Consider the following 27876-nt stretch of genomic DNA (forward strand, 5'->3'; position numbering starts at 1 on the left):
TTACACACAACATCAACATTTTTCCTCGTTTATTTACTCTTACTTTAGAATTTACTCTAAATATGATTTGTGTTATCATCATGAATGGCATTTACGCAAACCCTGTAATTGGTTCATTTGAAAGTACCTTATTTTTTTAAGTAAAGTAATTGAAAATATGACTAATTACAAAAATGTGCCTTTGAAAAGTACATAAAAGCAAAATGTATTTTCATATAAGCTGCCAAAATCGTGTTTACTTATTAAGCTCATCAGTTCTTTGTGATGAGATGTTAGCTTGACAGAGCTTTATTTCAATTAGTGGGCAGACGTTTTCTCCATGTCCTGGGGACCATGTCAGGAAGGCGCTGTAGGGTCTTCTTTACAGGCCCATTTCATGCGCTCAGGGTTTGCAGCAGATCTAAGGCGAGCTGTGAGCCAACTTCCGACTTAGTTTACCTTAGACAGTCTCAGGTCAGGACACACGTTCTATTTCTGTTAAAAGGGAAGGGAGGGCAGGCCTCAGGGCAGCCGCGCTGCCTGCCATGCAAACTGTCTTTGCCCACCTGAAAGCACCAAGGCCTTATAACCCGTGCAGGTTCCTGAGGTTCAACATTATAGTTCTTGTCTCTTAAAATATATTTTTGGGAAAACATATGCAAAAATAGATAAATAATAGTTGCTAACAATGAGTAGATAGTGGAAGTTTAAAAACAGGAGTATAGCACTTGATTTATCAGATAGACTGAAAAGCATATAAACACGGCCATACAAACAGGACTCGGTATTCTGAAGCTTACTAGACAAGTGTGTTTTCATTTCTGGAATAGTTTTCATCTTAGCAGTAAATGACGTTTATAGTGATAGTGGAATTTGTTTCATAGGTAAAGAACTGATACTAAAACAAAACTCCCACTGAGTTAAAATAAATCTTTTAAATAGGAAAATTCAAGCTGCTATGTATACTTGTGATTTCAAATAGTCAGGTATGTTTCTAACGCGCGGGCTACGAGCTGTGAACTAGGATAGATACTCTGTCAAGTGTAATGAGTATAATCTTTAACATGGAGCTAATGTAATATTTTTCTCTCTCCTGGAAATCTAAGTAAATATTGATGAAGAAAGATGATCGTAATTTTGAGTAGCCTAAATAATGCCTTTCTGATGTTGATTATTATGGAATTACTTTTGTGTATTGCACAGCTATTAATTAACTTTTGGGAAACCACATACCACAAACTGTGTGTGTGTGTGTGTGTGTGTGTATCACACATGTGTCTAATAAACAAAATTATGATTAAAAAACTTGCATTAAAATATGAACTACGCTCTGATGCATTATAATGATTTGGATAATTTGTGTTTCATATTTGAAATATCTACAAATGTCTGTCTTCAGTTTAGAATTCAAACAAAGCACTTAGGACAAAGAGGCAACATATTTTATTACTCTTGGAAGCAGAAGTTTAAGAGCAATTAATAATTTTTTATTTTTATTTTAAAAGCTAATATTTGGTGCATAGTTATCTTTCTTGTGGGAAATCCTTTAATGTATAATGTGCTAATTTTTGTCTTTGATGTTATACCTTTGACAGAACAGGAAACTAACAGGAGGCTATCAGACACCAATACCACTCAGTGTGCACTTGACTCAGGTGGCATTTGTACTTGGATGCCTCTATAGATTATAAAGGATGAGATACTCTCTGTTAAAACTTGGAAATTATAAACCACTGCCTCTTCTCTCATATTTGGTTCCACTTTCCCATACCTCCATTTCACATCTAGTACACAGTTCACTCATTGCTTCTGCTCCTCTTGAAAAGAAATGTGAGTTTAAAATTCAGGTTCTTAAAAAATATCTTTAAATTAAGCACCCAGAAAAGTTATAAGCAGTTTAGTCCATTTCTAGCGACCCTACCACCCACATGAGAGCAAATAAATATGCACAAAATAAATGAACACCAGGATTTCCAAGCAATTATCCTAGATATCTAACCTGTCTTTGGCAATCGCCCTTTGATGGGTGTACTGTAGAGATATCCATTATGGAAAGGATCAAAGTGGTCAGTCAATGATATTGCAGACTGATTTTTTGGTCAAAGTTATGGCCAGATTTATTGTGATTCCACTGATTGCTTCATAGCACCTCATACTAACATGATCTCACAATCAAAATATTGGCAGGATCTGTTGTAATTCTCATTTGGTCCAAGGCCTGTGTGATTCTATTACAATACTTCTTATAAAAGAGGTCCCTTGATAATTTGGAAAGTAAAAACATTTTTCTCCGTTTCCCCCACGAATTTTAATGTCCAATCTAATAGTATTTATTTAGTTAGTTAGTTAGTTGTTAAAATATAACATGGCAAATAAGAACTTTTCTTCCTATTATTATTATTCTTGTTTTTCCCCTGTAGCCATAGTTTATTCTTATCTCAGCATGTAAATATTCTGTATATTAGAATCATTTTCATAAGTATTCCATGTAAGCCTAACTCATTACTTTGTTGCTATATTGCATATTGTTCCTATAACATTACTGTTTATTTTTGTGATGGACTGCTCCATGTTTATTCGTTGTTGTTAGAATAAAAAGTTTGACATTAATTACAATACATATTCAAAATGAAGCAGTGGAATACATATGACTATAGGATAATACAATACTTTCTTACAAAATATGAAATCTAAAACTCATAACTATTCTTTGTACCAGATTTTTCAGGTTAGAAGGAACAGCTGAGGCATTTGCCTCCAGAGCATATGATCATGTGGTTTATCATTCACACTGGCCTTAACAACCTCCGGGTACATACAAAGGGAGTAAGATTTTGACGTTAATGTCTTCCTGGAGTGTGAGAGACATTAGAGTGTTTTTTCACACATATCTAGCTACGTTACATTTTCATATTAAGCAAATGGGTTGAAAATTTGAAAATTACCAAAAGAACAACTTTGTCATTATTCTGTTGGAAAGATTTGCCTTTAACAAGCCTGTCTTTCTGGAAACTTACTTTCAGCCAGCCCCTGCATTACTCCTCTGTGATGAATATTATCCTCCGCAGCGAGTTTGTGTCGGCTTGAAGCAGCCAGGATGCAGGTAATGATGAGGTTTCTGTCTCTGTTGCTGCAGCTGCACCAATGGAAAGATCGCCTCCAGCTGCCAGTTATGCGACGGCTACTGTTACAACGGCGGCACCTGTCAGCTGGACCCCGAGGCCAACGTACCTGTGTGTCTGTGAGTACTTCGCAGTGCTGTGGGCCTTGAATAATATGACTTTGCATGTTCATGGAACCCCTGCTCTATTGTCCTCCTCACTTGGGGGTAATGTATTTTAAGTAAATGTTTCATGGACATCTTTTATCAGGCGTTATCCTTCATTGGCTCATACGCGACAGGATCTCCTCCATCAATATGCTAGTGCTTTCGTAAGGAGAACTCATTTAATTCTTAGCGTCATGCCCATTTCAGACAGTCATAGATGTTTTGAGCGTGGGAAAATTGTTCTAATTTTATTGACCTTATTGAGATATGTGAAACCCAGACATAATCATGTTTATGAATACTTCGGTACTTACAGCCATTCTTTTCAAAAGAACTGGACGTATACCTTCAAGTGTATAATGCTATTTGATGTTTGTATCAGGTTTAATTATGCAAACCTATTAAGCCTTGCTCCTTGGTAATACAGTAACTCGAATCTGGGTTTCTAAATGCTTGGAAAGTATTGGAGAGTCTCTGTTTTAAGAGAACCTGGAAATTAATATTTTCTCCTCTCAAATAACTAATTGTCCAGAATGGACAACTTGAAATAAAACTATTCAGCTTACGTGTCCTCTATTTTGAATTTCCCTTTGTCACTGCTTGACCAGAAGGATGATGCCCACATGTGACCCATATCTATGTTCTGTGCCTACCTCGTCCGAGTAGCATGTGATGAGTGTGTATGAGAGAGAGGTGACCGTACCTGAGAACAATTTTGTTCACATATTACTATCTCTGTATGAAATACATTTGAAACATATTGGCAAAAAAATACAAAGTCAGATGCTTTATTTGGCTGTATTTTACTGAAATTCTGCAGATGCTCTGTGGGGTTTAAAAGTCAGCGCTGTGACCAGAAAGAGAACCCTTGTGATCACTACTGTCAGAATGAGGGGATTTGCACTTTAACTGCGTTTAATGAGCCGAGATGCAAGTAGGTTTACCCTTCCACTTACTGCTCTGCTTCGTGTGACATCATTTCAGGCCACAGTTCATCGGCTTAATCATGAGCATCCACGTGCATTTCACGGTGTACACTTAATCCCAAGGCTCATCTGTGTCGTACACACTTAACCTGTGCTTCGCTCACCGACAACTGTGTGCGCCATAGTCAGCTAGAAAGTCTAGAAATGTAACGGAGGGAATGGAAAGGTTTCTGAAGCTGCCTAATAAAAATATATTAGACTAGTGCTTTTAATTAGAGAAGAATAAAAGCAGGTGTTTTAAGACTCTCTATATACTCTATTTGGCATGGCAATTTTTATTTAGTAACTGACTTTTCACTGCAAGTACTGATGAAAAAATACATTATTTTGTATCCCCAAATTTTACTGGAAATAGTCTTACCTTAATCAATAAGACTTCTTTACAGAAAAAAAATGTACACGCTAAAAATTCCATAAATTTTATTTCTGAATAGTTTAAATAAGTCTTTCTCAATTCAGTTTGTCCATAACAAACTCATTTCCTCTGAGAAATTTCAGGGGCCACCTTTGGGGAAACTGTCAACATTCATTAGAGTCCAAGTTATTTTTTAACCTTTTATTTGAGATTTAGAGGTGGCTCGTATCTGACAACTCTTTAACACTCAGTATTGTAAACAGAAACCCTGATAGGCACCCGAAAATAGCCCTATGGTGGTTTCTCAGAATACTTAACAAGGATTTCAAAGCACAATTGTATTAAAATTCAGATGTCTCATTACCAAAACTCTGTAGGTTTTTTATAAAGGTCTATTTTTTATTCAAGAAAATGTGATCCTTTATACAATAGTTGAAAAAATATGGGAGGTGATAAAATAATTGCATAGGAAAAATTGATATTCTTTTTATCTGGAAGATATTTGAATATGTTAAACCAGTATTTTTGCATAAAATACATCTAAAAATACCACTTTAAATTTTAGTCTATAAAATATATGTAAAGAAATTGATTCATTTCTCAGTTCACACCCAGGTTTAATACCTTGTGCAATTGAAGACAGAGAAGTAACCCTTTTTCAGTCCCACCTTTGCCCTGCCTCCACCTTAAATTCCTGCAGTATTTCAGCAAATATTTATAAGACCCTGAAAGTGTGCTAAACCTTAAACAAGTGAAGGTGAATGAAATTAAACCCTCAACATCAAGGAACTCACTAATTAGAGGGGTTAGAAATTTATAGCAACTAATTAACCCATAATAATGTAGATGTGAACACAGGAGAAAAAGGTAGTAGAGTCTTAACAAGGCAAGTGATTCATTCAAAATGGGAAATGGGAACATGGAAGACTTTACAGGAAAGACAACCTTTTGCTGTTCATGCAGTTGATATAGTTCAGTGAGGTCGGGAAGTACATTCTGAAAAGAAAGAATAACATAAGGAAAGACATGGACATGAGACTTAATGGCCTCTTTGGGGAAGTATGAGTGGTTTAATATAGCTACAATTAAGGGTGACTGTAGAGTTGGAGGGGTGTAAGACAATACGACTAGAAAGATAAATTGGAATCCAATTTATGCCAAAATTAAGGGATTCCATAAGATCCTGAAAATAATGAGTAGCCAAAGAGATCTGAGGCCAATGCGTGAGCTGAAGGAGTTTGCTTGTGAAGGTGACCCTTGTTGGCGTGTGGAAGAAAGCCCTAGAGATCAGCTGCTAGGACCACATATCAAAAGGTTGACAATGCTTCAGGTAAAAAGTGATGAAGCCCTGAACCTGGGCAATGCAAGTAGAGGGAAAAATAGCAAGGACAATAGATTCATGAATATTTCAGATTTAGTAAATGCAGGGTGATCCTTGGCCAAACTTTGATATAGGTCCTTTCATTACTTCTTTTTTAGGACACTGGCCATACCTGCCCTGGGACCCAGTCTTCTCTTAGCTTGTCCCTCTCTCACTATTCCCAGGCAAAGCACACATGACATTTCAGGCTCACCCTGCCTTCTCCCCACAAATAGGTCTCAGGACCATGGCCTGTTCAGAGAATGCCCATGTCCCCAGGATATTTCTCTCATGGGCATAGTGGCCCATAATCATTTTCTCTTCTACGTTTTACTCTTACCAACTGTCATCAGGGGCATCTGACTTTTTAAGGTGATACAGCCTAACTGATAAACACAGCCAGCAAAATATATTAATTGGAGAGGTTTAGAGAAAACACCTCTTACTTTTGTGTATCTTTTTCTACATCTCTACCTGCATTTGGCTTTATGAAAATTTTGTCTGTGCCTTGGTTTTCTATGGTCTAAAATTTATTCTGATGGCAGGAGTAAAGTTTACCGAATTCCTCAAATCCCCCTAAACCATAAAAGAAGCATAAAAGAGATAATTACATTTTGTTATCATTCATTCATTCATGCATTCACCAAATATTTATTGGTAACCTGTGATGAGTGAGACCCTGTGTAAATTTGAAGGAGAATTATTAACAGTTGAAGTGGTTTAGTAAATACCTTCTGACCTCACTGTGTTAAGTACTTTACACATTTTATGTATAAAGTTAGGATATTATGTAATTATTAGTAGTAGTATTATTTTTTTTATTATTATTTGTTATCCCCATTTCATGAATAACACTGAGGTTGCTTGCTACGAAGCGGTGGATGCCTGAGACTCCTGCTTAATTCTAAAGTCCATGCCCCGGTTATATCCCTTATGCTGTACTGCCTCCTTTAATCTGTACTAATCCCGAAGTGGTTTTTACTTTTGAAGAACTTAATATTCACTTTGGGTAGATAGATGGATTTAAAAAAATTAAAATACTATTTGACAATAGTTATAATAATATGTGACCAAAATGTTATGGGAAAACAACTGAATAGCGATCAGTTGATGATGACAGTGCAGGAGGGGAAAGAGCTTAATAGATAAAGTGGTATTTTCACAGTATTTTGAAAAACGTGCAGTCGTTTTAAAGGGAGTAATTACTGAACATGTTTCTCGAAAGAGGACTGGCACAGTCAGAGAACAGACCTGAAAGGGAGAGGTGAAGAGAGCTGAGAACAGAGCACAGGCTATGGCATAAGGAGAGAAGGCGTGTTATGAGGAGAAGAGGGATGCTGGGCCAGCTTGTGGGTGTCCCTAAGCCTGACACCGAGTGGGTTGACAGAGAGAGGAGAGGGTGAAGGGTGGGACCCTAAGAAACACCAAGGTTTGATCCTGTGCCATGGAGAAATCAACAAAAGTAAATGAGGAGAAATGAAAGTGGGAGGGTACCTGTCAGAGAGTGGATTCCTTCGCGCCCACAGAGGAGAGAATGTCGAATATCAACTCCAGGGAATTAAAGAGAATAACAGTTATAAGCGGTTTATTGGATTTTGCAATTAGAGGGCCATCATGGGAGATGTCTTGAATGCCTTATATGACAGAAACCAGATGGTAGTCGGTTAACTGAAAAGTAAGGACGTAAGAAATATGTAGATTTCTTTCTGAATGTTTAGTTTTGGGCTAAATTCAGAAAAAACAATGGTAACTTCAAGGAAAAGTGGGATCTAGGGGGGAAATATTTTTATAACAAGGAAGACTAGTATTCAAGAGGACTATTTTTTGCTATTTATTAAAGACCCATTTGGAAGGGACTATGAAGGGTACAGAAATGGCTCAGACACAGATTTTATGTTTATTTTTTTTAGAGTTGAAATTTCTAGAATATAAACAATTTTGTAGCTTTACCTAGGATATTTATAATTCATCTGATACTCAGATGTCAATAAATAAAAATAAAAATTAATATAAAGTGCCTATGATCATGTACAATACAAAAAATCATTTATCTAAGAGGGTATTAAGCCCTCAGAATATCTTTCTCATGGTTGATTCTGCTCATAAGGGTAGTTTTGTAAACAGATTTGATCCTCAGATTTCAGTTGGTAATGGTCATGTATCTTTAATGAGAAGCTGATATGTACTATTTTATCTGAAAGCCTTTACAGGAAACACAAATTTCTTTAAGAGATAAGATGTAGTCTTTGCTTTAGTTTTGTTGTTAGTAATTTTTTTTCTTCATAGAGTAAAACCTATTTAAATTGCACAGAATTTACATACATTTCAATAGTCTATAAAGTATTCAGATCTATGAAGGTGACAGTTTTTTCACATAGAAATTTTATTACTGTATCCTTCAAATTAAGGAACAGGTTTGTACTTTGAAAGCCTTCACTTTTGTATCTTGATGGCCATTTCCACTTACTACTATGTGCGGAAGAAAAAGGAATCTCCAAAGAAAAGCCTTGGGGGAAAAAATATGTTTTCATTTTTCATGTTTATTTGAAGAAAGTTTTGACATTTATTAAAGTAGATATATTGAATAATGTTAAAACCAAATTTTAAAAAGTCTAATGTGTGTTGTTTGGTAATATTTGTGTTGTTCAATAGTTTTTGTTGTGAGGCATAGAAATTATTAATACTGTGAAAAACTGTTGAACTCAATAGCAAGTCAACTGTGTCTTCCTACTTCTAAGATTTCTCCCTAGGGTCTGACTTTCATTTATATTAGATTTAATATCCTTTAAAGTATAGAACTACCTTAACAGCATTATTTCTCAGCAGTATTCTCAGTATTTCACCCTCCCATAATGGATATCTGTTTCTACACTGCCTCCTAACACTATTACCATACTTACACAGCCTTGCCACATAACACAGGACCATTCTACACTTAGGTGTCTTTGCTCAAAGAGCTCACTAACCCAAATGCCTCTTCTAACTTTTTTCTATTTGACTCTTATTATCCCACTAGTCTCAGCTCAGGGAGTATCTCTTTTATGTGGCATGTGGCAAATGAATAGTATATATTAATTAACTGACTTGAACTTAACTATAGTTTTTCAAAAGAAAATAATCAGGTCTTAGTGAGAAAAATACATTTTATAAGATATAATATATATATACTTATATATTATTTTATAAGATCTGATATATATACACATATAAGATATTATATATGTATATATTATTTTACAGGATATGATATATATACTTATACATTATTCTATAAGATATAATTATATTAATCAGGGTTTCCAGACAAACAGAACCAAAGGTGATTTTATATATATATATATATATATATACATATATATATATGTATATATATATATATATATGTGTGTGTGTGTATATATATATATATACACACACACATACACACACACACACACATACACACACACACACCATGTGCTAATAAACTTCTGGGTATAAATCACTAGTGCTTAAGGACTCATGAAAGAATATAGTAGAAATATAGTAGAGAATCAAGGATTCCTCCCTGAGAACTCTTCCTTCTATTGTCTGGTTGTTGAATGAAGATTCAATCCGGATTCCGCTCACATGGATCTCCTGTATTGACAGTTCCAGAGGGATCCATTTATTGGCTGGTGTCATGCCATCAAAATGAGTGGGACAGATAGTAAGGAAGTTCTGTTGATTCTACAAGATACAGTGAGTGGAAACTGCATGGGTTTCGGACCTGGATTCATTTACTCACTCCTCTAATTACTTTTGGTGTGGCCTGTTGGCCTCTCTAAACCTTAGATGTTTCTTCTTTTGGAAGATGATTCTAAAATGTACAAATGAAAATCTCCATAGGAAAGAAATGTTATTATGAGCACACATGAGATTAGTCTGAAACTGTGGTTAGAGCCAGTCACTACATCCTTTGTTTCTACAGAGTTAGATTTTACCATACAATAACTGTGGCTCCAGACTTAAAATTAGCTTTTACTTTTCAATCTTGGTGGTATACTTTGCACAGGATTTTATTTTAGGTAGCTTGCTGAAGTTTTCCTGGGCATCCCAAATGCTAGGTCCTCTCTTTGGTAAGGAGCTCTTGGCTGAAACCTTAGCATTGTAGTTAGAGCAGCAAAGATTTGAAAACTCCATATTTGTTTTTGTACACACTGCATTTTTTATCTGACTTGTCTTCACACAACAAATGTTTTTTTGAGAAATCATTCAGGGTTCTCTGTTCTCCTAAAGCCGACTCAGTCAACAATTTCTTCATTTAGACAAGCTTTGGTAGAGAATGATCTAAAACATTCCTTCTCAGACTAGAATAAAATAACTCCTCAATGCCAATATTAAATACATTTTCCTCAAGGTATTATATTTTTAGACTATGGATGTTTATTTTAGAAATAAAAATTAGTTATCCTGATAATTTCCTAGCAATAACCGCTGTTAAATACTTGGTTTCTATACATTCAGTTTCTTTATGCAAATATGCATTTGCAGAGTACTCTACACAAAAATGAGATCATATGATAAACACTCTTTCATGTTTATTTACTTTACAATACATTAGGGATGTCATTCCATGTCAATGTATAGCTTTTATTCTTAATGGTTGCCCATTGTTCCATTGTTTGTATTTTCCTTGCTTTATTTAATTAACCGTATATCATTCAATAATTAGGCATGCATTTTTTGTTTCTGTGTTGTTGTTTTTCTTTTGTTAACTAAACTTATGTATACAAATATTGTTGTACATTTCTCATTATTTTTCTAGGATTAACACCTGGAAGTAGAAATATTGGGTCCAAAAGCATAGATTTTATGAATCAAACTAGCCATGATTTGGGGCAACTTACATGATCTCTTCGTGTCACATTTCCCTTGTCTGTAAAGTAATGAGTTTGAAATAACTGTTCACTAACACAAGCCTGTAAAGTACAATGTAATTAGATTTTGTTTAGAAACTGGTTTGAAAGTGGGTCAGAGTCACTACCTCAGATACACATTTGCCCCAAACTCCTCTAAAATACCTGTAAAGACACCGAGAAGGCAAAGATTCCCATTAGCCACAAAATTAAGGCTAACAGAAAATCTGTTGTCAACACTATACAGTAACTGAGGAGCTAATAATAAAATTCTTGGCTGACAAATATTTATGTTTAATTTTTCTCTAGGCTTTTAGACTTTATTTTCCTGATACTTCAAAATAATATACCAGGGTATGTCTAGGTATGTAAGTAGCCTATTTACGTGGAACTTCAAGAAAGATAATAAACTTTTCAACCTATTTCTTATAACGCCTGCCTAGTGTATCCACATTCCATAAGAAGTAGAAGTCCGGATGTCTGTCCCTTAATTTGCTCATACTTTGCCCTTTTAGGAAACAAAAATACTGCCACTATTCTGCCCTCATATTTATTCATCAAAAAATGTTTATTGAACATCTACTCTATACCAGACAACATTTCTAGGCAATGAAGGATATATCAGTGAACAAAATAGACACAAACATTTGACCTGTGTAGCTTAAAATTTAATGATCTCTGTTATTGGTGGAATTTGGGTAATACTTTTTAAAAATAGTTTTCTGTATGATTCATATTCTCTTTTAAAGAGAAAATAAAAAGGCAACTTTTTCATCTGAAAAGAGCTAACTCTGATATTATATTGCTTCTGAAATCACATCAGGCACTCACTGTTTTGCAAATGGCAATATGGCAAAATTCTTCATGCAGTCAAAATCAAGAGAGCATTGTTTGTTTTTATGTTTTACTTCTTAATTTCAAGCAAAAGCTAAAAATAACTTGCTGTGAGTAATTTTCTCCAATCCGTTCTTTTTTTTCTTTCTTTCTTTTTTGGTGTGGTTAGATTTATATGGGAATCTGTCTTTTGTTTAATTTGGGGGGGATGGTTTTCCACAAATTTTCCCCTTTTCTGTCATAATCCCTGTGCTGTGTGTGTGTTTATATTTTCATACTACTTTATGATATTTCATATTATATAGCTAGAATTCACCTCTCATCTGTGTGTGGCTTCTGGACATGAAACATATTTTTATGAAATTGGCCTGAGAATGCTGCCTGTGTTACTCCTTTGAACTTGTATGTCTGTTTCCCTCTGTCAACTTGTAAATTCCATCAAGTAAGAGGTTATGTCTGATTTATCTATTTTGCCCCAACAACGAGCATGTATTCTTCATGTAATATGTTCTTAACTAATGTTGCTAAAAAAACTCACGTCTCAGTGCCTATATTGTCTGGTGAGATCTGACAGCCTGTGATGTGGGCATCTCCCTATCATCATCATGATACCACAACTCACTTTGTTAATTAATTTCCAAAACCTGCAAGTCAGAAAAAACAGAAAAGGGATTCCTTTTATTATAATTCTTGGTTCTCTTTCTCATCTTATGATACCTCCTAAAACTACCACAAGGTGTTTCCTAAATGTTCTAAACTCAGGTAAAACATCTCTCTAAATAAAGAACCAAATGGGCTTAATTTACCATCTTACCTTATTGGGAAAACCTCATTTTATTTATTTTTTATCTCTTCTCCTTGCCTTTTGTCTGTTTATTTTACTATGGAATTCTATCCAAAAAATGGATAGGAAATAGGAGGAAAGTAAGGTAAAGCCCCTGCCCTTGAGCGCCTCTGAGTCTATAAGGAAAAACAATGAGCAGAAGGAATATGGCAGGGGCCTGGGGGTTTGAGTGGTATGGGACAGATGGTGCTTGTCAGGGAATGTTGGACAGGGAAGTAATTCCCAGGAGCACAGAACATTTAGCTAGGAATTTGAAGTGTATTCTTAAGCAGTAGGAGGACACTGGTAACTAAAATATGAAGTATCACAGCCATGTGGATGTTTTAGAAAGATCTGGGTGACATGTGCTCTGATGGAACAAAAAGCCATAGGTTTGAAAAAGTAAAATTAATCCCAATATGCTGTGTAAAAAGAACAAAGTTTTTATGTTTTGTTTTTTTAATTTAAAAAAAATGGCTCTTTAAAAGTTGTTTGTTGGTAAACGGCACAAAGAAGAGCCAAGTGATGGAAGACCTTATACCTTGGGATCACAATTTATTTTGGCTGCTTAGTTTCTCTTCTTTCACCACTTTTCTCATCTTAATGTGAAAATGCTAATAGTGTCTACTTCCTAAGATTGTTTTGATGATTAAGAAATTTAATATATGTAAAGAGCATAGAGTATTGTCTTCAACATGGTAAACATAGAAAGAATAAAAAATTTTAAAAAGTAACATCTTAAAGCCTTTGTAATAGACCAAATATAAAATGCTAAGAACTTGGTATAATTTGGTGTCTGGGAATTTGAAGAATAAAAATAAAGTGTGGATTTTTTTTAAAAATGCTTGTTAATAAAAAGCAAGGTAAAATCTGGCATAACTAAAAGATTAGTAGTATGATGATAGTCATTCTCATAGTGACTGAGAAGAGAGTTACAATAAGTAAAATCCTTTGAGGGATAACACAGAAAAAAAGGGCTGCATTACCCTAGAAAATACACAAAGGAATTAGCTTTCTTTCAAAACATTTCTGAAGATTTTTAAAATGCAGAAGAATGCAAGGTGAATGTATAAGTACCAAAGGGACATTTCATTAAGAGAGTGACCTGGATTAGGCATCTTGTTATTTTCTGTGGTTTTGTGATTGTTCCAATCTAATCATTTTATTTAAAGTTCAGCATTATTTTCTAAGTCCTTAGGGTGAGAAACATACAAGGAAATGTACAGGTACTACAGAAGCCTTTGTTGGAGCTTTTGGGAAGATAATGAGCTCTGTTCCTGTCACAAATTTTAAAAAGGTGGGAATTATTGCCCTGAATTACAACAGCTAATTAAGGCCTTGGCTTCTCAATATATTGGTCGTGCAGAAAGGAGACTGGGTGGTTTGTTTTTCCCCGGTCCTGCTGTCAGACTGAGCTGCACTCTTGCACTTGGACCGGCGACCTTGTCGCCTGTAGAGAATATTTGCAAAGAGCCCAAGGAAGTTGTCCTGAGTGATTTTAAACAGATCACAACTTTTCAGCAGGGGTATTGAGCAATTCAGCTTTAGCAGCCTGTGCTGTCCACATTTCAAGAGTCAGGTCACTGCATGTTCCTTATTTGTTTTCTGCCCCTTGACATGTTTCAAAGCACAAAATATGAAATGTGTGTCTCTTTTGGAACAGTAAAGGCCAAGAAAAGCTGTCACATCAATATCTGTCCTTTATGATCCAAGGTAACAAGCTGTAGCTTGTTCTGGCTTTCACCATGCTAGTCATGCCATGGGGAAAATCAAATTACCGATAATACATTTTCCTGTACAAGTTTAAAGTCCGCTTTGTGTTTTGAGAGTACAAGGGACACTGCCTAACAAAGAACAGTTGTTATATAGTTATGTATTAGGCAGTTACTGTTATGAAGCTTTAATATATTCACATTATTTCCCCTTGATTTTGAGACATGTTCTTGACCTTTAAGCAGTAAATCAGAATAACAACAAAAAAACACACAAAAAACCCTAACACAATATAAGTACATATTATTTTCATTTGTGTAATTATTACTTCTTTAAGAATTTAAAAGTTTCCCCTCTATTAAATTGCTTTCCCATAGTTTTTAATTAACTGTATGGGGGTGACGTTGGTAATAGGGTCATATAGGTTTCAGGTGTGCATTTCTATGATGCGTGATCTGCATATTGCACTGTATGCTCATCACCCATAGTCAGATCACCTTCCCTCGCCATGTATTTTACCCCCTTTACTATTTACTACTCCCACCCCCTTCCTTCTGGTAACCACCATGCTATTGTCTGTGTCTGTGAGTTTCAGTTTTATATCCCACACATGAGTGAACTCATATGGTTCTCAGCTTTTTCTGCCTTATTTCACTTAACATGATATTCTCAAGGCCCATCCATGTTGCTGCAAATGGCAGTATGTCACCTTTGGGAGCTGAGTAGCATCCCATTGTGTGCATGTCCCGTCTCTTTATCCAATCTTCTACTGAAGGACACTTTGGCTGTCTCCATGTCTTGGCCCCAAAGAATAATGCTGCAATGAACACAGGGGTGCATATATCTTTGTGAATAAATGTTGTTCAGGTAGATGCCCAGAAGAGGGATCACTGGATCATATGGTAGCTCTATTTTCTAAGTTTTTGAGGAACCCCCATACCGTTTTCCATAGCAGCTGTACCAGTTTACATTCCCACCAGCAGTGAGGGAGGGATCCTTTTTCTCTGCAACCTCTCCAACACTTGTCATTACCTGTCTTGTTGTAATGGCCACTCTAACAGGTGTGAGGCGGTGGTATCTCACTGCAGTTTTGAGTTGATTTCCCTAATGGTTAGTGAAGTTGAGCATCTTTTCATACATGTGTTGGCCATTTGTATATCTTCTTGGGAGAAACGCCTGTTCCGGCCCTCTGACCATTTTTTAACTGGATTGTTTGTTTGTCTGGTGTTGAGTTGTATGAGTTCTTTATATATTTTGGGTATGAACCCGTTGTTGGAACTGTGGTTTACAAATAGCATCTTCCATTGCATTAGTTGCCTTTTCATTTGTTGTCAATTTCTTTCGCTGTGCAGAGCTTTTTAGTTTGGTACAGTCCCATTCATTTATTTTTGCCTTTCCTTCCTTTACCTTTGGGATCAAGTTAGTAAAATGTTCTCTACAACCAAGATTACCAAGATGTATAAGTTTAGTACCTACATTTTCTTCTATGTACTTTATTGTTTTAGACCTTATATTTAGGTCTTGATCCACTTTGAAATAATTTTTGTACAAGGGGACACACTGTAATATAATCTGGCTTTACTCTTTTGTGTGTGGTTTTCCAATTCTCCCAGCACCCCTTATAGAAGAGGCTTTCTTTCCTCCACTATGCGTTTTTGACTCTTTAGTGGAAAATTATTTGCACATGTACCTGTGGCTTTATTTCTGAACTTTCAATTCTGTTACATTGATCTATGTGTTTGTTCTGCCAGTATTGCTGTTTGGTAATCGTAGCTCTGTAGTATAATTTGAAGTCAGGTAGTGTGATCCCTCTGGCTGCATTCTTTTTTCCCAGGACTGCTTTGGCTATTCAGGGTCTTTTGTGGTTCTGTACAAATTGACCATCTTTTGCTCTATTTTTTTCTTTTTTCAAATATATCTTTATTGATCTCAGAGGGAGGAAGTGAGAGGGAAAGAGAGAGAAACATCAATGATGAGAAAAAGTCATTGATCGGCTGCTTCCTGCACTCCCCCCCACCAGGGATTGAGCCTGCAACCCGGGCATGTGCCCTGACCGGGAATCAAACCGAGGTCTGGATCATAGGTAGATGCTCAACCGCTGAGCCATGCCGGCTGGGCTGTTCTAATTTTTTTTTAAATGACATTAGGATTTTGATGGGATTGCCTTAAATCTATATATTGCTTTGGGTAATATGGTCATTTTGACTATTTGGACTCTCCCAATCCATGAACAAGAAACATTTTTCCATTTCGTTGTGCTTTTCAATCTCTTTTAATAATGCTTTGCAGTTTTCAGTATATTGGTCTTTCATATCCTTTTAAGTTTATTCCTAGGTATTTTATTCCTTTGGTTGCAATTGCAAAAGGAATTTTTTAAAATTTATTTTTCTGAAGTTTCATTGTTAGTCTATAAGAATGCAGCAGATTTTTGTACAGTAATTTTGTTTCCTGAAACTTTACTGTATTTGTTTATTGTTTCTGATAGTTTTTTGATGGAGTGTCTAGGGTTTTCTATATACATGATAATGTCATCTGCAAAAAGTGACACTTTGCTTCTTCCTTCCCAATCTGGATGCCTTTTATTTTTTCTCTTGCCTGATTGCTCTGGCCATGACTTCCAGGACGATGGGGAATAAGAGAAGTAAGCGTGAGCATTCTAGACTTGGTCCTGATTTTAGAGGAAAAGCTTTTAGCTTTTCACCATTGGATATGATATTGGCCAAGATTTTACACATGGCCTTTATTATGCTGAGGCGCTTCCTTCTGTACCCATTTTATTGACTGTTTTAATCACAAATGGATGTTGCATATTATCAAATGCTTTTTCTCCATCTATTGATAAGATCATATGATCTTCATCCTCTGTTTCGTTATGTGGTGTATTACATTGATCGAGTTGCATATGTTAAACCATCCTTGTGCCCTGGAATGAACTCCACTTGATAGTGTTGTATTTTTTAATATGTTGTTGTATTTAATTTACTAATGTTTTGTTTAGGATTTCTCCATCTGTATTCATCAGAGTTATTGGTCTGAAGTTTTCCTTCCTAGTGTTATCCTTGTCAGGTTTTGGTATCAGGGTTATGTTGGCCTCATAAAATGTGTTAGGAAGTATTGCTTCTTCTCAATTTTTTGGAAGAATTTGAGAAGGATGGGTATCACATCTTCTTTAAATTTTTGGTAGAATTCACTTCTGAAGCCATCTGGTCCTGGGCTTTTAATTTTGGGGAGGTTTTTGTTAGTTGCTTCCATTTTCTCAGTGTTTATTGGTCTATTTAGATTTTCCATTTCTTCATGATTCAGTCTAGGAAGGTTATTTTTCTCCAGTGCACATAAGACATTCTCAAGGATAAACCATATGTTAGGTCACAAAATTAGCCTCAACAAATTCAAGAAGATTAAAATTATACCAAACATAGTCTCTGACCACAATTAGAAATCAACTGCAAAAAGGAAGTAAAGAAACAAATATGTGGCAATAAGCAATATACTACTAAAAAAAATGACTGTGTTGAAGAAATAAAAGGTAAGATCAAAAGATATATGGAGACAAATGAGAATGACAGTAGGACACATCAAAACTTCTGGGATGCAAAGAAAGCAGTAATAAGAGAGAAGCTGATATCATTAGAGACCTATCTCAAGAAACAAGAGAAATCCCAAGTAAACAACCTAACGTCGCATCTTAAAGAAGTAGAAAAAACAAAAACAACCCAAAGCGGCAGAAGAAAGGAAACAATAAAAATTAGAACAGAATTGAACAAAATAGAGAACACAAAGACTATACAAAAAATTAATAAAACAAAGATCTGGTTCTTTAAAAAGATTAATAAAATTAACAAACCCCTTGCTAGATTCACTAAGGAAAAAAAAAACACCCTCATATAAACAAAATCACAAATTAGAGAAGTTACCACAGACATCACAGATATACAAAGGATCATACTAGAATACTATGAAAACTATATGCCACCAAATTCAATAATCTAGAAGAAAGAGATAAGTTCCTAGAAATATTTAAGCTTTCCCATATTTTACTGTTATAAAAACAACCACAAATTTCAGATGCCTTTAACAACAAAGGATTATTTCTTGCTCTTATTCCAAGTCAGGGTCAAGTCAAGAAAACTAGATCAGTCATCTGGTTTCCATGTCAAAGTGCCCATCAGACAAATATCTTTAGAATTTTTGTCATGGAAAGAACACAAACATTTCTTAGTTGACAGCAGCCTGGAACAAGAAGTGTACCCAATCTACATCAGCGAAGATGTAATATGTTCACATGCCCAAGTTGCAAGAGTGTGATCAGCCATCTAATTTTATAAAAGGAAGAAGTAATGAATTAATGACTGTAGGGAGAGAGGAAGGAAGGAAAAAAGAAAGGAAAACATTTTTCTGATACTGTGGATGGTATATGTAAAGTGTTTTCTATAGTGGGTCAATATTTCTTTTACTGAAAAACTCCTGACTGATAACTAGCTGAAAGCATGTTTTCATGAATGGTGCTATATATTCTTTATAGAATAAGGTATGACCCATCTATATGACATTTCTATATATGTATGTATATGCATATGTGTTCAACCATGCATTCCCCATGCTTCATGAATTTATTCATTCATTATGTCAAACAACAAACATGGATAGACCAAATATGCATATTGACCACATGCCAGACACTGTTGAAAAAATGAGAAAATACAATGACGAATAATAATCTCTATTTTAAATAAATCACAATTTCCCAGTCATAGGGAAATGCATATTTGGATATTTATGAATAGACATATAACTAAATAGAATGTACCCTATTTATGATTGTATGTTGAACAAATGTATAAGGACATTTATAACTGCCCCCAAATTGCAGTTTTCTTCATAATGTAAAATACTAAGGTATTATTTTATAGCATTTTTTATTTATTGATGACATTTATCTCTACTTACTGAGTCAATTTTTAGAACATTGTCTGTATAAACCTTCTCATCTTGAGTCAGAAAATTAATCTTAAGCATAAATTAGAAAAGAAATGTACATTATTGGGCAGCTTTGTCAGAAGTCTACAGATGTTTCTGTCTGCCACATGTTCCTATACATGTTAAACAAGTCTGGTGAGTGTTGTATGGCTAATTAACATTTATGCAGCATAAAAAAATGTGTTAATGCGTACTGAAGCTTGATTTAGCAAATCATTCTCAATTTCATTTATTCTATTTGATTGTTTTATTTTAAACAATTAAATTTTTAAAAAATATTTTAATAATTGATTGGGAAGTTGAGAGTGATACTAATACAAGGTCCCTTTAGAAATTATGCGTTAGGTTTTGGAAAGCTTTGGTGTTACCTTTTGCAGGATATGTAGTAATTTTGTGAGTAGGACAAAGACTATGATGAAATACCAGAAAAAAGATGGCTATTTATAAATCAGAACAATTTTTCAATGATTTAGGCTATAAATTAAATTAGTAGCATCAATATATCAGCACATAAGCACTACAACTGAAAGTAAATTAAAAACCTTTAAAGAATTTAAATTATATATTACATTTATAAAGACATTTGCATGCTCAAAACTCTGTAATAACACTTCCTAGTATTCCTACAATTTCTCCCAATTTGTATAGGATTCATATACCTTGAACAATACTTACTACCTTCAGTTAGATATGCCAGACATGCACATTATAATATGTTTTAGATTTCACCACCCTGCACCAGAGAAGTCCTAAGAATTAAGAAAGGCTTTCAGATTTTTTATTGTTTACTACTATTTTGTACTAAAACATAAAACATTCAGGTAGCAAAATAGTTACTTGTCTGATTGACACTAAGTGTGGAAATTTTTGCCTTCCCCTCCCACCATGGTTCCACATGATTTTAAGCCAGTTTTGGAATTGACCGTTCATCTTGGCATCACGTAAATAGAGCTCTCTACTTGTGTTGCAGCAGACATTCAGCTTTTCTTCCCACCTTTAACTATAAAATCGTAACCACTGTTTCTAGTGTAATAGCCTGCTTTTATGTCTTCAATTACATCCACCAGATTACTTACTACTAATTTTATGAGTGTTCCTTTTCCCTTTCAGTTGATGCATGTAATATATTCAGTTAAGTAGAAATTTTCTACTCACTCTAAAAAACACTTATGCCTTTCAGGTCTGCTTTCAATAAAATTTCCTGGAGAATATCTAGATGGTAAAAGTTTTCCATTACTAGAGATTTCATTTTTTATATTTATTCAGTCATCATTTCACACCTCAGTGGCCATTTCTGCTCAAGTGGCCTGCACAGAATTTTATGTTTAAACATTTCTAACTTAAATCACCCATTTTTAACAAACTTCCTTTTATGGATAATTTCTTGGCAAACTAGATTTTATCTTTTCTTTTATGCTTCTCCTTATCTCTTAAAATAAATCACTTTAAACAATCCATTTTATTAATTTTATTTCATTCATGGCCACCATTTCAATTGGAATTTCTCATTAATTTTTACTTTCTCTAAAGTAACTGTTGGTCAGAGCTTATTGAACATCTCATTATTTTATTTTACTTCACCACATTAACACTTTTCAAAATCAAAACTCTTTCTCACCAAATTCTCTTAATATTAAAATAAGATTAGTTTTGTCTTATTTATGTTCTCTGTACTAGGTAACAGAATGATTTAATGTAATATTTTTAAATTAGGCATGATGTTCTTATAGAGTTGAATACAGTGTGCTTATGACAACAAACACAAATTTAAGGTACTACCTTAAGTGTTATTTTTTAAGAAAACAAAGCAGAATAATACCTAGTTATTGCCGTGTCAGAAGTAATAGTCTAATTTGAATAGACAACAGTTCTGAATAAGTAGAAATTGTAAATTATTATATTTAAAGAATACCAAAAGAGTGAAATATAGAGTATATTGTTGTAAGAGTTCAAAACTGTATTGAGTAATGACAGATGAATTTATAAATGTCCTATCTTTAAGGATATGTTAGGCACATATACAGGATTTGGAACCCACACAAAAATGTAAAGCTGATATCAAGAAGGATATTGATATCCTTTAATGACATGTTCCTAACGGTCCCTGCTAGAGACAGAATATTAGGCATTTCTGACCACAGGTCTGAGCCAGTATGGTAATTCTTACAACTTTACTACTCAGAAAAAATGCATTTATTTCCTTTTGTTCAAACAATATTTTGACTGTCTTATTAAAGGACTGGTACTCTCCTTGGCATGAGAGAGTAAGAAAAAGAACTTCTTACTCCTACATTGTCACAGATAACAATGATGAAATAACAACCCTTATTTTAATTCTACCACTTATTAGCTATGCCCTTTCGGGAAAACCATTTGAACATGTTCATCTTCATTTCGTACGGTGAATAATTCCAACTCATATGTGATTATAGAAGTTGAATAAGAGTATTTTTCACATGAAAATACTTATTATAGGATCTGGCACAACATTCTGCACGTGTAAATTGAATCTTATACATAAATTCTATCAAAGGTATGGTGGGAAATCTTTGAGGCATATTACAAAAAATTATGGATTATTATATATGAAATAATTTTTTATCTCAAAAGGTGGAAGAGTAACAGATGAAATGGTGTTTTAAAGAAAATTAATAAATAGCTGTATAAATATCTAAATATCTATCCCAAATGCAATGAGTTTTTAATTTTTATTTTGCATTTTACAATACTACTGTCTGCCAGGAGAGAGGGCAAAAAAGGTGCTGGGAGCTCGGTTGAGTGTAGAGCTTCAAAATTGAATCTTTTGTGCAAAAAGTAGTCATGACTCAAGCCCAAAAGAGTAAAATTTTCAGAATTAATTAGAAAAAATATTTTGCAAGAGACTTTTAATATTCTAAATTTCTTTACCTAGTATATGAATATGCTATTTTATAAATCTGATGCACAAAGCATAATCATATTTTTTAATTTTACTGAATGAGATTTTTGGAGCACCAAAATATGCATGGCACTATGCACAAGTTTTCTAAGGATTCTTTAATTCCTGTATGCCATATCTCTCCTCTGTGTAGAAAGAAAAGGGTATATTAAAGATTTTTCTTCTGAATGTCATCATAGTGAATAACGACAGCCTAGCACATATATGTAAGAGAACAAATTCAATTTAAAATTGCTTTAAGGGTCACTTTTGAATTTTACTTTGGTTAGAAGAGTTTCATGACCTTTATATTTGATGAAAAGAGGGAACAGATATTAATTTCATTATTTTATTTTGAAGTCTTCCCAAAACAGGTAAACCTAGACCACATTTCTGCAAAATAACATGTGTATGTAGTCCAAGTAAGATGACCATCATTACAGTGAAAGACAATACCTAAGATTTTAATACACCTTCAGTATTTTTTATCTGATTTCAGTTGTCCTTGTACCAATCAGTCTACTCTTTCAGAGCTATCATTATTTTGGACAGAGTAATTATGTGTCTTATATTTCTGCAATTAAATGTAAAAATTGTTTCTTTGTAAAGGTTGCATTTTGTTATATATGCCAAACTTATTTTGATATTCTAGAAAGGTTTATTGTGCTTCCTAGTCATATGTGTTGCAAGACTGCCTTTACACAAAGATATTTCCTTGTGTCACAGAAAACTGCAATTGAAACAGGTAATATTGTAAATATACAATAATCTCACAAACTGTTAAAAGACATAATAACCCAGCTGGGGTGGCTCAGTTGGTTGAGTGTCATCCTGTGCACCAGGAGGTCTTGGGTTCAATTCCTGCACCAGGAGGTCTTGGGCACATGTCTGGGTTGAGGTTTCAATCTCAAGTAGGGGTTATGAAGGAGGCAACCGATCCACATTTCTCTCTCATCAATGTTTCTACCTCTCTCTCCCTCTCCCCTACTCTCTCTGGAATCAATAAAAACATATTTTTTAAAAGACACAATAGAAAAAAGACAATAAATGAGCTAACAATGCATTTCATATAGTAACATTCAGATGAGAATTAGTTACCTAAAAAAAAAAAAAAAAAAACCTCTCAATTTTTTAGGTAGTATGTAAAGACTTCTACCAATGTTATTTACTCTTTTGAACAGCCATGCTGGCCATGCATATCATTATCCCCATCCTAAATTTAAAAAAAAAAAAAAAAGATTGAATAATATTTAGTATGAGAACAGTCCTGGAATATAAGAATTTATCTCAAATATGTCTTGAAGTGTGATTCTTGAATTCTTGCACCAGAGTCCCCTTGTTAAAATGCATATTTCTGGCCACAGTTCCAACCTGCTAAATGAAAATCTCTGGTATATAGGATTCCAGAATTTTAATTTTAACAAATTTTTTTCAGTTTGTTAATCGTTAGTCTAGTCTAGGACATAAAGAAAATCCATAAAATATAATTAAGAACATATAGCTATAATGGAGTGGAAGAATACTCAAGAAAGCAATGTAACAATAAATAATATTTCTTTTTAATGTCAAATGGCCTAGAAGAGAAGAAAAAGGTGAAAAATAATGTTAAATCAATAATACTTTAGCAGGCAGCTATTGGTTTTAAGAAACTGCTAGGAGCAATATCTTCATTTAATGGGAAGAACAAAGGACTGGTTAAATAAGAAGAGGAATCTATCTGTCTATGTTTCCTTGACCCAACAATACTCAATTAAAACTCATGAAAGTGTTTAAAAAGTTAGATAATTCAGAGAGGTTTAGTGATCAACACATAAAAAAAGCTAATTTTCATTGTATTAAGGTGGGAAACAACTGTGTAATAAGTTTTAAAGGAATGATACTCTGGTGTTTATGATGGTGAGAGAAAAAAATGGTTTCTTGGGAGGGCCAGGAGGACCAACTTGAAGGTAATTGTCCTCCGGTGAACAGCAGGGAGCAGTGCAGGTTAAAGATGACCAGGGTGTGGACTATAGAATTTGTTCGAGGAATAATGAAAAAGAGACAGATGTCAGAGATATTATAGTCAGCGTGATTCTGCAAATAATTCAGTAGGGGATTGGACAGGAAATGTTGACGATCCGGACACATTCCAATTCTTAAGTGCTCTGCCATTAAGGGCTTTGTTCATTGTCGTCTACTCCGAGTGTGAAGATTTATGCATTTCTATAAAAATGGTAAAAAACGCTTGGTCTTAAATCAACCATTGGAAGAAGAACTTGTGGAGCAGCAATGCCTTAACTAGTAATTTTGTAAGGTAGGCGGCAAGAATAATGGTATCTATTTGATTCAATATCTCAAAAGTATTTTTTTAAAGACTGGAACAAATGTAGAACAGTGGAATGTCTCTTATTTTGTCTTTGTCCATAAAGCACTATTTAATAAGAAGTTTGGGGACTATTACAAGGTGATCATCAGTTGATGAAAATGTATAACTTAAAATTAATTATTTCTTCAGCATAGTCTTTGAGAGTTATTTTCAGTTGGTGATAAGTAAAATATTTCCTGAAGATTAGGGAATGTGCCTGCATTTGAAAGAGAAGAGCATTATGACCACTAACAGATTATTTCTTTTATCTGTTATGAACAGTACTGGGTTCCAAGCTATGGATAAAATAGGAAATTAATCAACACTGTTAACAAATATCACCTGCCCTGCTTAAATAATTCCTTATTCTTTTTTGTTTAAAAATCTCTCTCTGTTCTTCTGAAGTTCCAAAGTCATGTATTTTATAACTTCCTAAATTACTTAAAATACATGATGTTTATATCAGAACACAATCTGTTTAATTAGTATTTAATCTTCCAATTCTTGAGCAATTTCATTTCCTAACTTCCAAGCATCTCAGTGTAATGAGAGCCCCAGGAGTTCTTTTCTCTGGTAACATAAAGTGTATCTCAGGTCCTTCATCTTATTTAACATGAACCTTGATTTAGGGTTTTTTGTGTTTTTTTTTATCATAGAAGGTAATGTGAAGAGCAAATTTTGATATTTTAATTAATAATTTAATATAATTGCACAAAATAAGCCTGTACGCATCAGTTATATAATAAAATTACTAAGCAATCAACAATATTCCTTTCATCGAAGCATGGAAAACATTCGCAGTGGTCAACTAGGAAGATCTGACAAATCTAAAGCTATATAAAACAAAAAGAAAGGTGATCAGAATTCACTCAAACAACATGATTGCAAAGCCTGACTAAATATCTCATTGTAAATTACCTGTGGACTGTGTCAAGAATTAGAAACTGTGAAGAACTGGAACAATTTTCTAGATCATTCATCTGCAAAACCATAACAGAGGAAGAAAAGAAATGATTTTTTTAATCAAAGTTTTTACTGAGTGCCCACTTTATTATAATTATTTGAAAAATGTGCTCATTCCATTACCTCACTTCAATAATATGGACAGAGTCACAGGGTGAGCCTTAAAATGTATTTATCTACTTTTATGACTTACTTGTAGCATGGTATATAATAAATGTGATGCACAGAAAAACATATATAAGCTTTTTATAAAAATTTTGAACAAAAAGGATAATGTATGTGATAGCCTAATCATAATATAATGATATTAACTTTCATTTAAATCATACTCCATACTCATAGTTTTACAATATCATTATTAATCAAATAACTATTTTTAATAGTATTAATATTGTTAATTATGCTGAAGTTAATATATGCATTTTTGAAAGAAATTTTTATTTTCATGCTTTGAGTTTGTCAGCTATAATGATTTTATGAAATGATGCCCTTGCTTTAGAGCAGCCGATGCGGTTCACGAATGTCCCAAATAATGCGCATGACATCACCAAAGCCTAGTTCTGAAAATAGCTCCTGCTGTCTAAATCGGCTATGACAGAATCGGCAGAGACCTTGAAATTGCAGTTATTTAGATTGGCCGTCATGACCAGAAAGATGTACCTGGAATGGCTCTGGAAGCTGCCCTTTTATTGCGTACAACAATTGTTGATATGGTGGTTTTTGATTGTCATTTTAAATAAGAACTGAAGCCAATTAAATGGTTGTTCTGTGAATTTCCTCTGACAAGTGCAGGGAGGCATCTTGTGCATCTTCGCCAGAAGCATTGTTCAAAATAACTGAAACTATTCCAGCACTTATTTGAAGCAACCAGCTAATTATATGGTTGTGATTTATGTTTAAATAATGGATTTTAATCCTGTCTATCGTTTGCATCCTCTGCTAGGCTTCTCGAAGTGTCAGGACATTTATGTAAGGAAGACAGCTCTTCCCAGTAAAAACATGGGCTCGTTCTTTTGATTCCATAGTAAAAGAAGTATGATTTTAAATGGAAAAGACTGTTTTCCTATGTTTGGTTAAGAGAGTAAACATTCCATGCCTTCAACTATGAGACATGACCATTCGCTGGCTGAATAGCTAGTTCCACTTTGGACTCACAACCAGAAACAAATGTTTTTTTCAATCACAGAAATATAATGAAGGAGGATTTGCTTCACAGGCAAACTCAATTTTCATATTGGCTATTCATAATTTTCAGTACTTTTCCAGTTTTTAAGTAAGATTTCCATTTTGCTATAAAATATGCCAATTTTTAGGTTAACATATAATAAAGAAAAATGACTATTAAAACAAAACTTTAGAAAGTATGTAAACTAGTGAAGTCCAACTGAAGTTACCTTCAGCATGCTGACAATATACAGGAAATTAGCAGATATCTCTACTTAATATTCATTAATTTGTGATGGCTGGCTCCTCCATTTCATTTGATTGAAGTTACTACATTATCAGACTTGTAGACTGTCATTCATTGATCTTTATTTATTTTTAATGTTTCTAGGTGCTCCACCAACTGGTCAGGCACACAGTGTGAGAGGCCAGCCCCGAAGAGCAGCAAGTCTGATCATATCAGCACAAGTAAGTTCCTCAGGTTCATATCTTGGGTGTTTTAGTACAGAAATCATTTTTATGCCATTGTTAAGGGAGTTGAGTCTGGGAAAATCTCCTTTATGAAAGTTTGCAAGAGATCCCCTGCAATCCTGGTGCTTTTTGGAAGATGAAGCTCTGAGCTCTCACCTGATAACAAGCTCCAGCATTTATGCTCTTTTAGGCAGTGAGAATTCATCTCAACCTTGGCACTTAACTCACATCGGCAAATCTAGCATAAGCTTTGCTTAGGATATGTACTTCAGCTACAAAGACTGCATGTATCACAGTGGACATGAAAATGCTCAAGGAAGAAAAATAATTTCATATTTTAATTAGAGCAAACTGTATTTTTTAAATGCTTTTCAATGTGTTGTGGAAAAAGCAGATTCAATTGGTCTTAAAAAGAGAAATGTAAACAAGCAATTCTGAATAAGAATTATAGTTGTTTTATTGCTTTCCTTTAAAATACTGGTTTAAAGCATACTAAAATATAGTGTAACATTTTACAACTCTTTTTTATATCGCTCTGGTCTTAAGATCGGTGTCTGATGTGAAAATCCATCTGCATCATGATTGTGCATCTGTTTGCTAACAACTTTAAGTGATTTTATAAATATTTTCAAAATAAAAGTCTAAAATAAAGTTCCTTAATTCATACATATTGGTATTAATTTGACCATGAATGGAGAAATTTTGAAAAATCTGTAATATCCACCAATTGAGTAAATATGATCTTGATGGGGGAACATCACATCCCTGATAGATGAATGCTTACTGTAGCAAATTTCTTCTAGTCCCTCACTGCTGATGAGAAAGCTCCCATGAAAACAAACCAA

At 34.2% G+C, this 27876-nt stretch overlaps 1 protein-coding gene across 1 annotated transcript in view; it reads left to right on the forward strand.

The window, feature by feature from the left end:
* Positions 1–27876, forward strand: part of LRP1B (LDL receptor related protein 1B) — a 1542074-nt gene that overhangs the window by 1499933 nt on the left and 14265 nt on the right. The window contains exons 86-87 of the mRNA XM_081143443.1: positions 3116–3220; positions 26952–27028. Coding sequence (XP_080999569.1) covers positions 3116–3220; positions 26952–27028 — 182 coding nt within the window. The remainder of the gene's footprint in view (positions 1–3115; positions 3221–26951; positions 27029–27876) is intronic.

Source organism: Miniopterus schreibersii (genome assembly GCF_964146895.1).
Source record: "Miniopterus schreibersii genome assembly, chromosome: 7".
Taxonomy (NCBI): domain Eukaryota; kingdom Metazoa; phylum Chordata; class Mammalia; order Chiroptera; family Miniopteridae; genus Miniopterus; species Miniopterus schreibersii.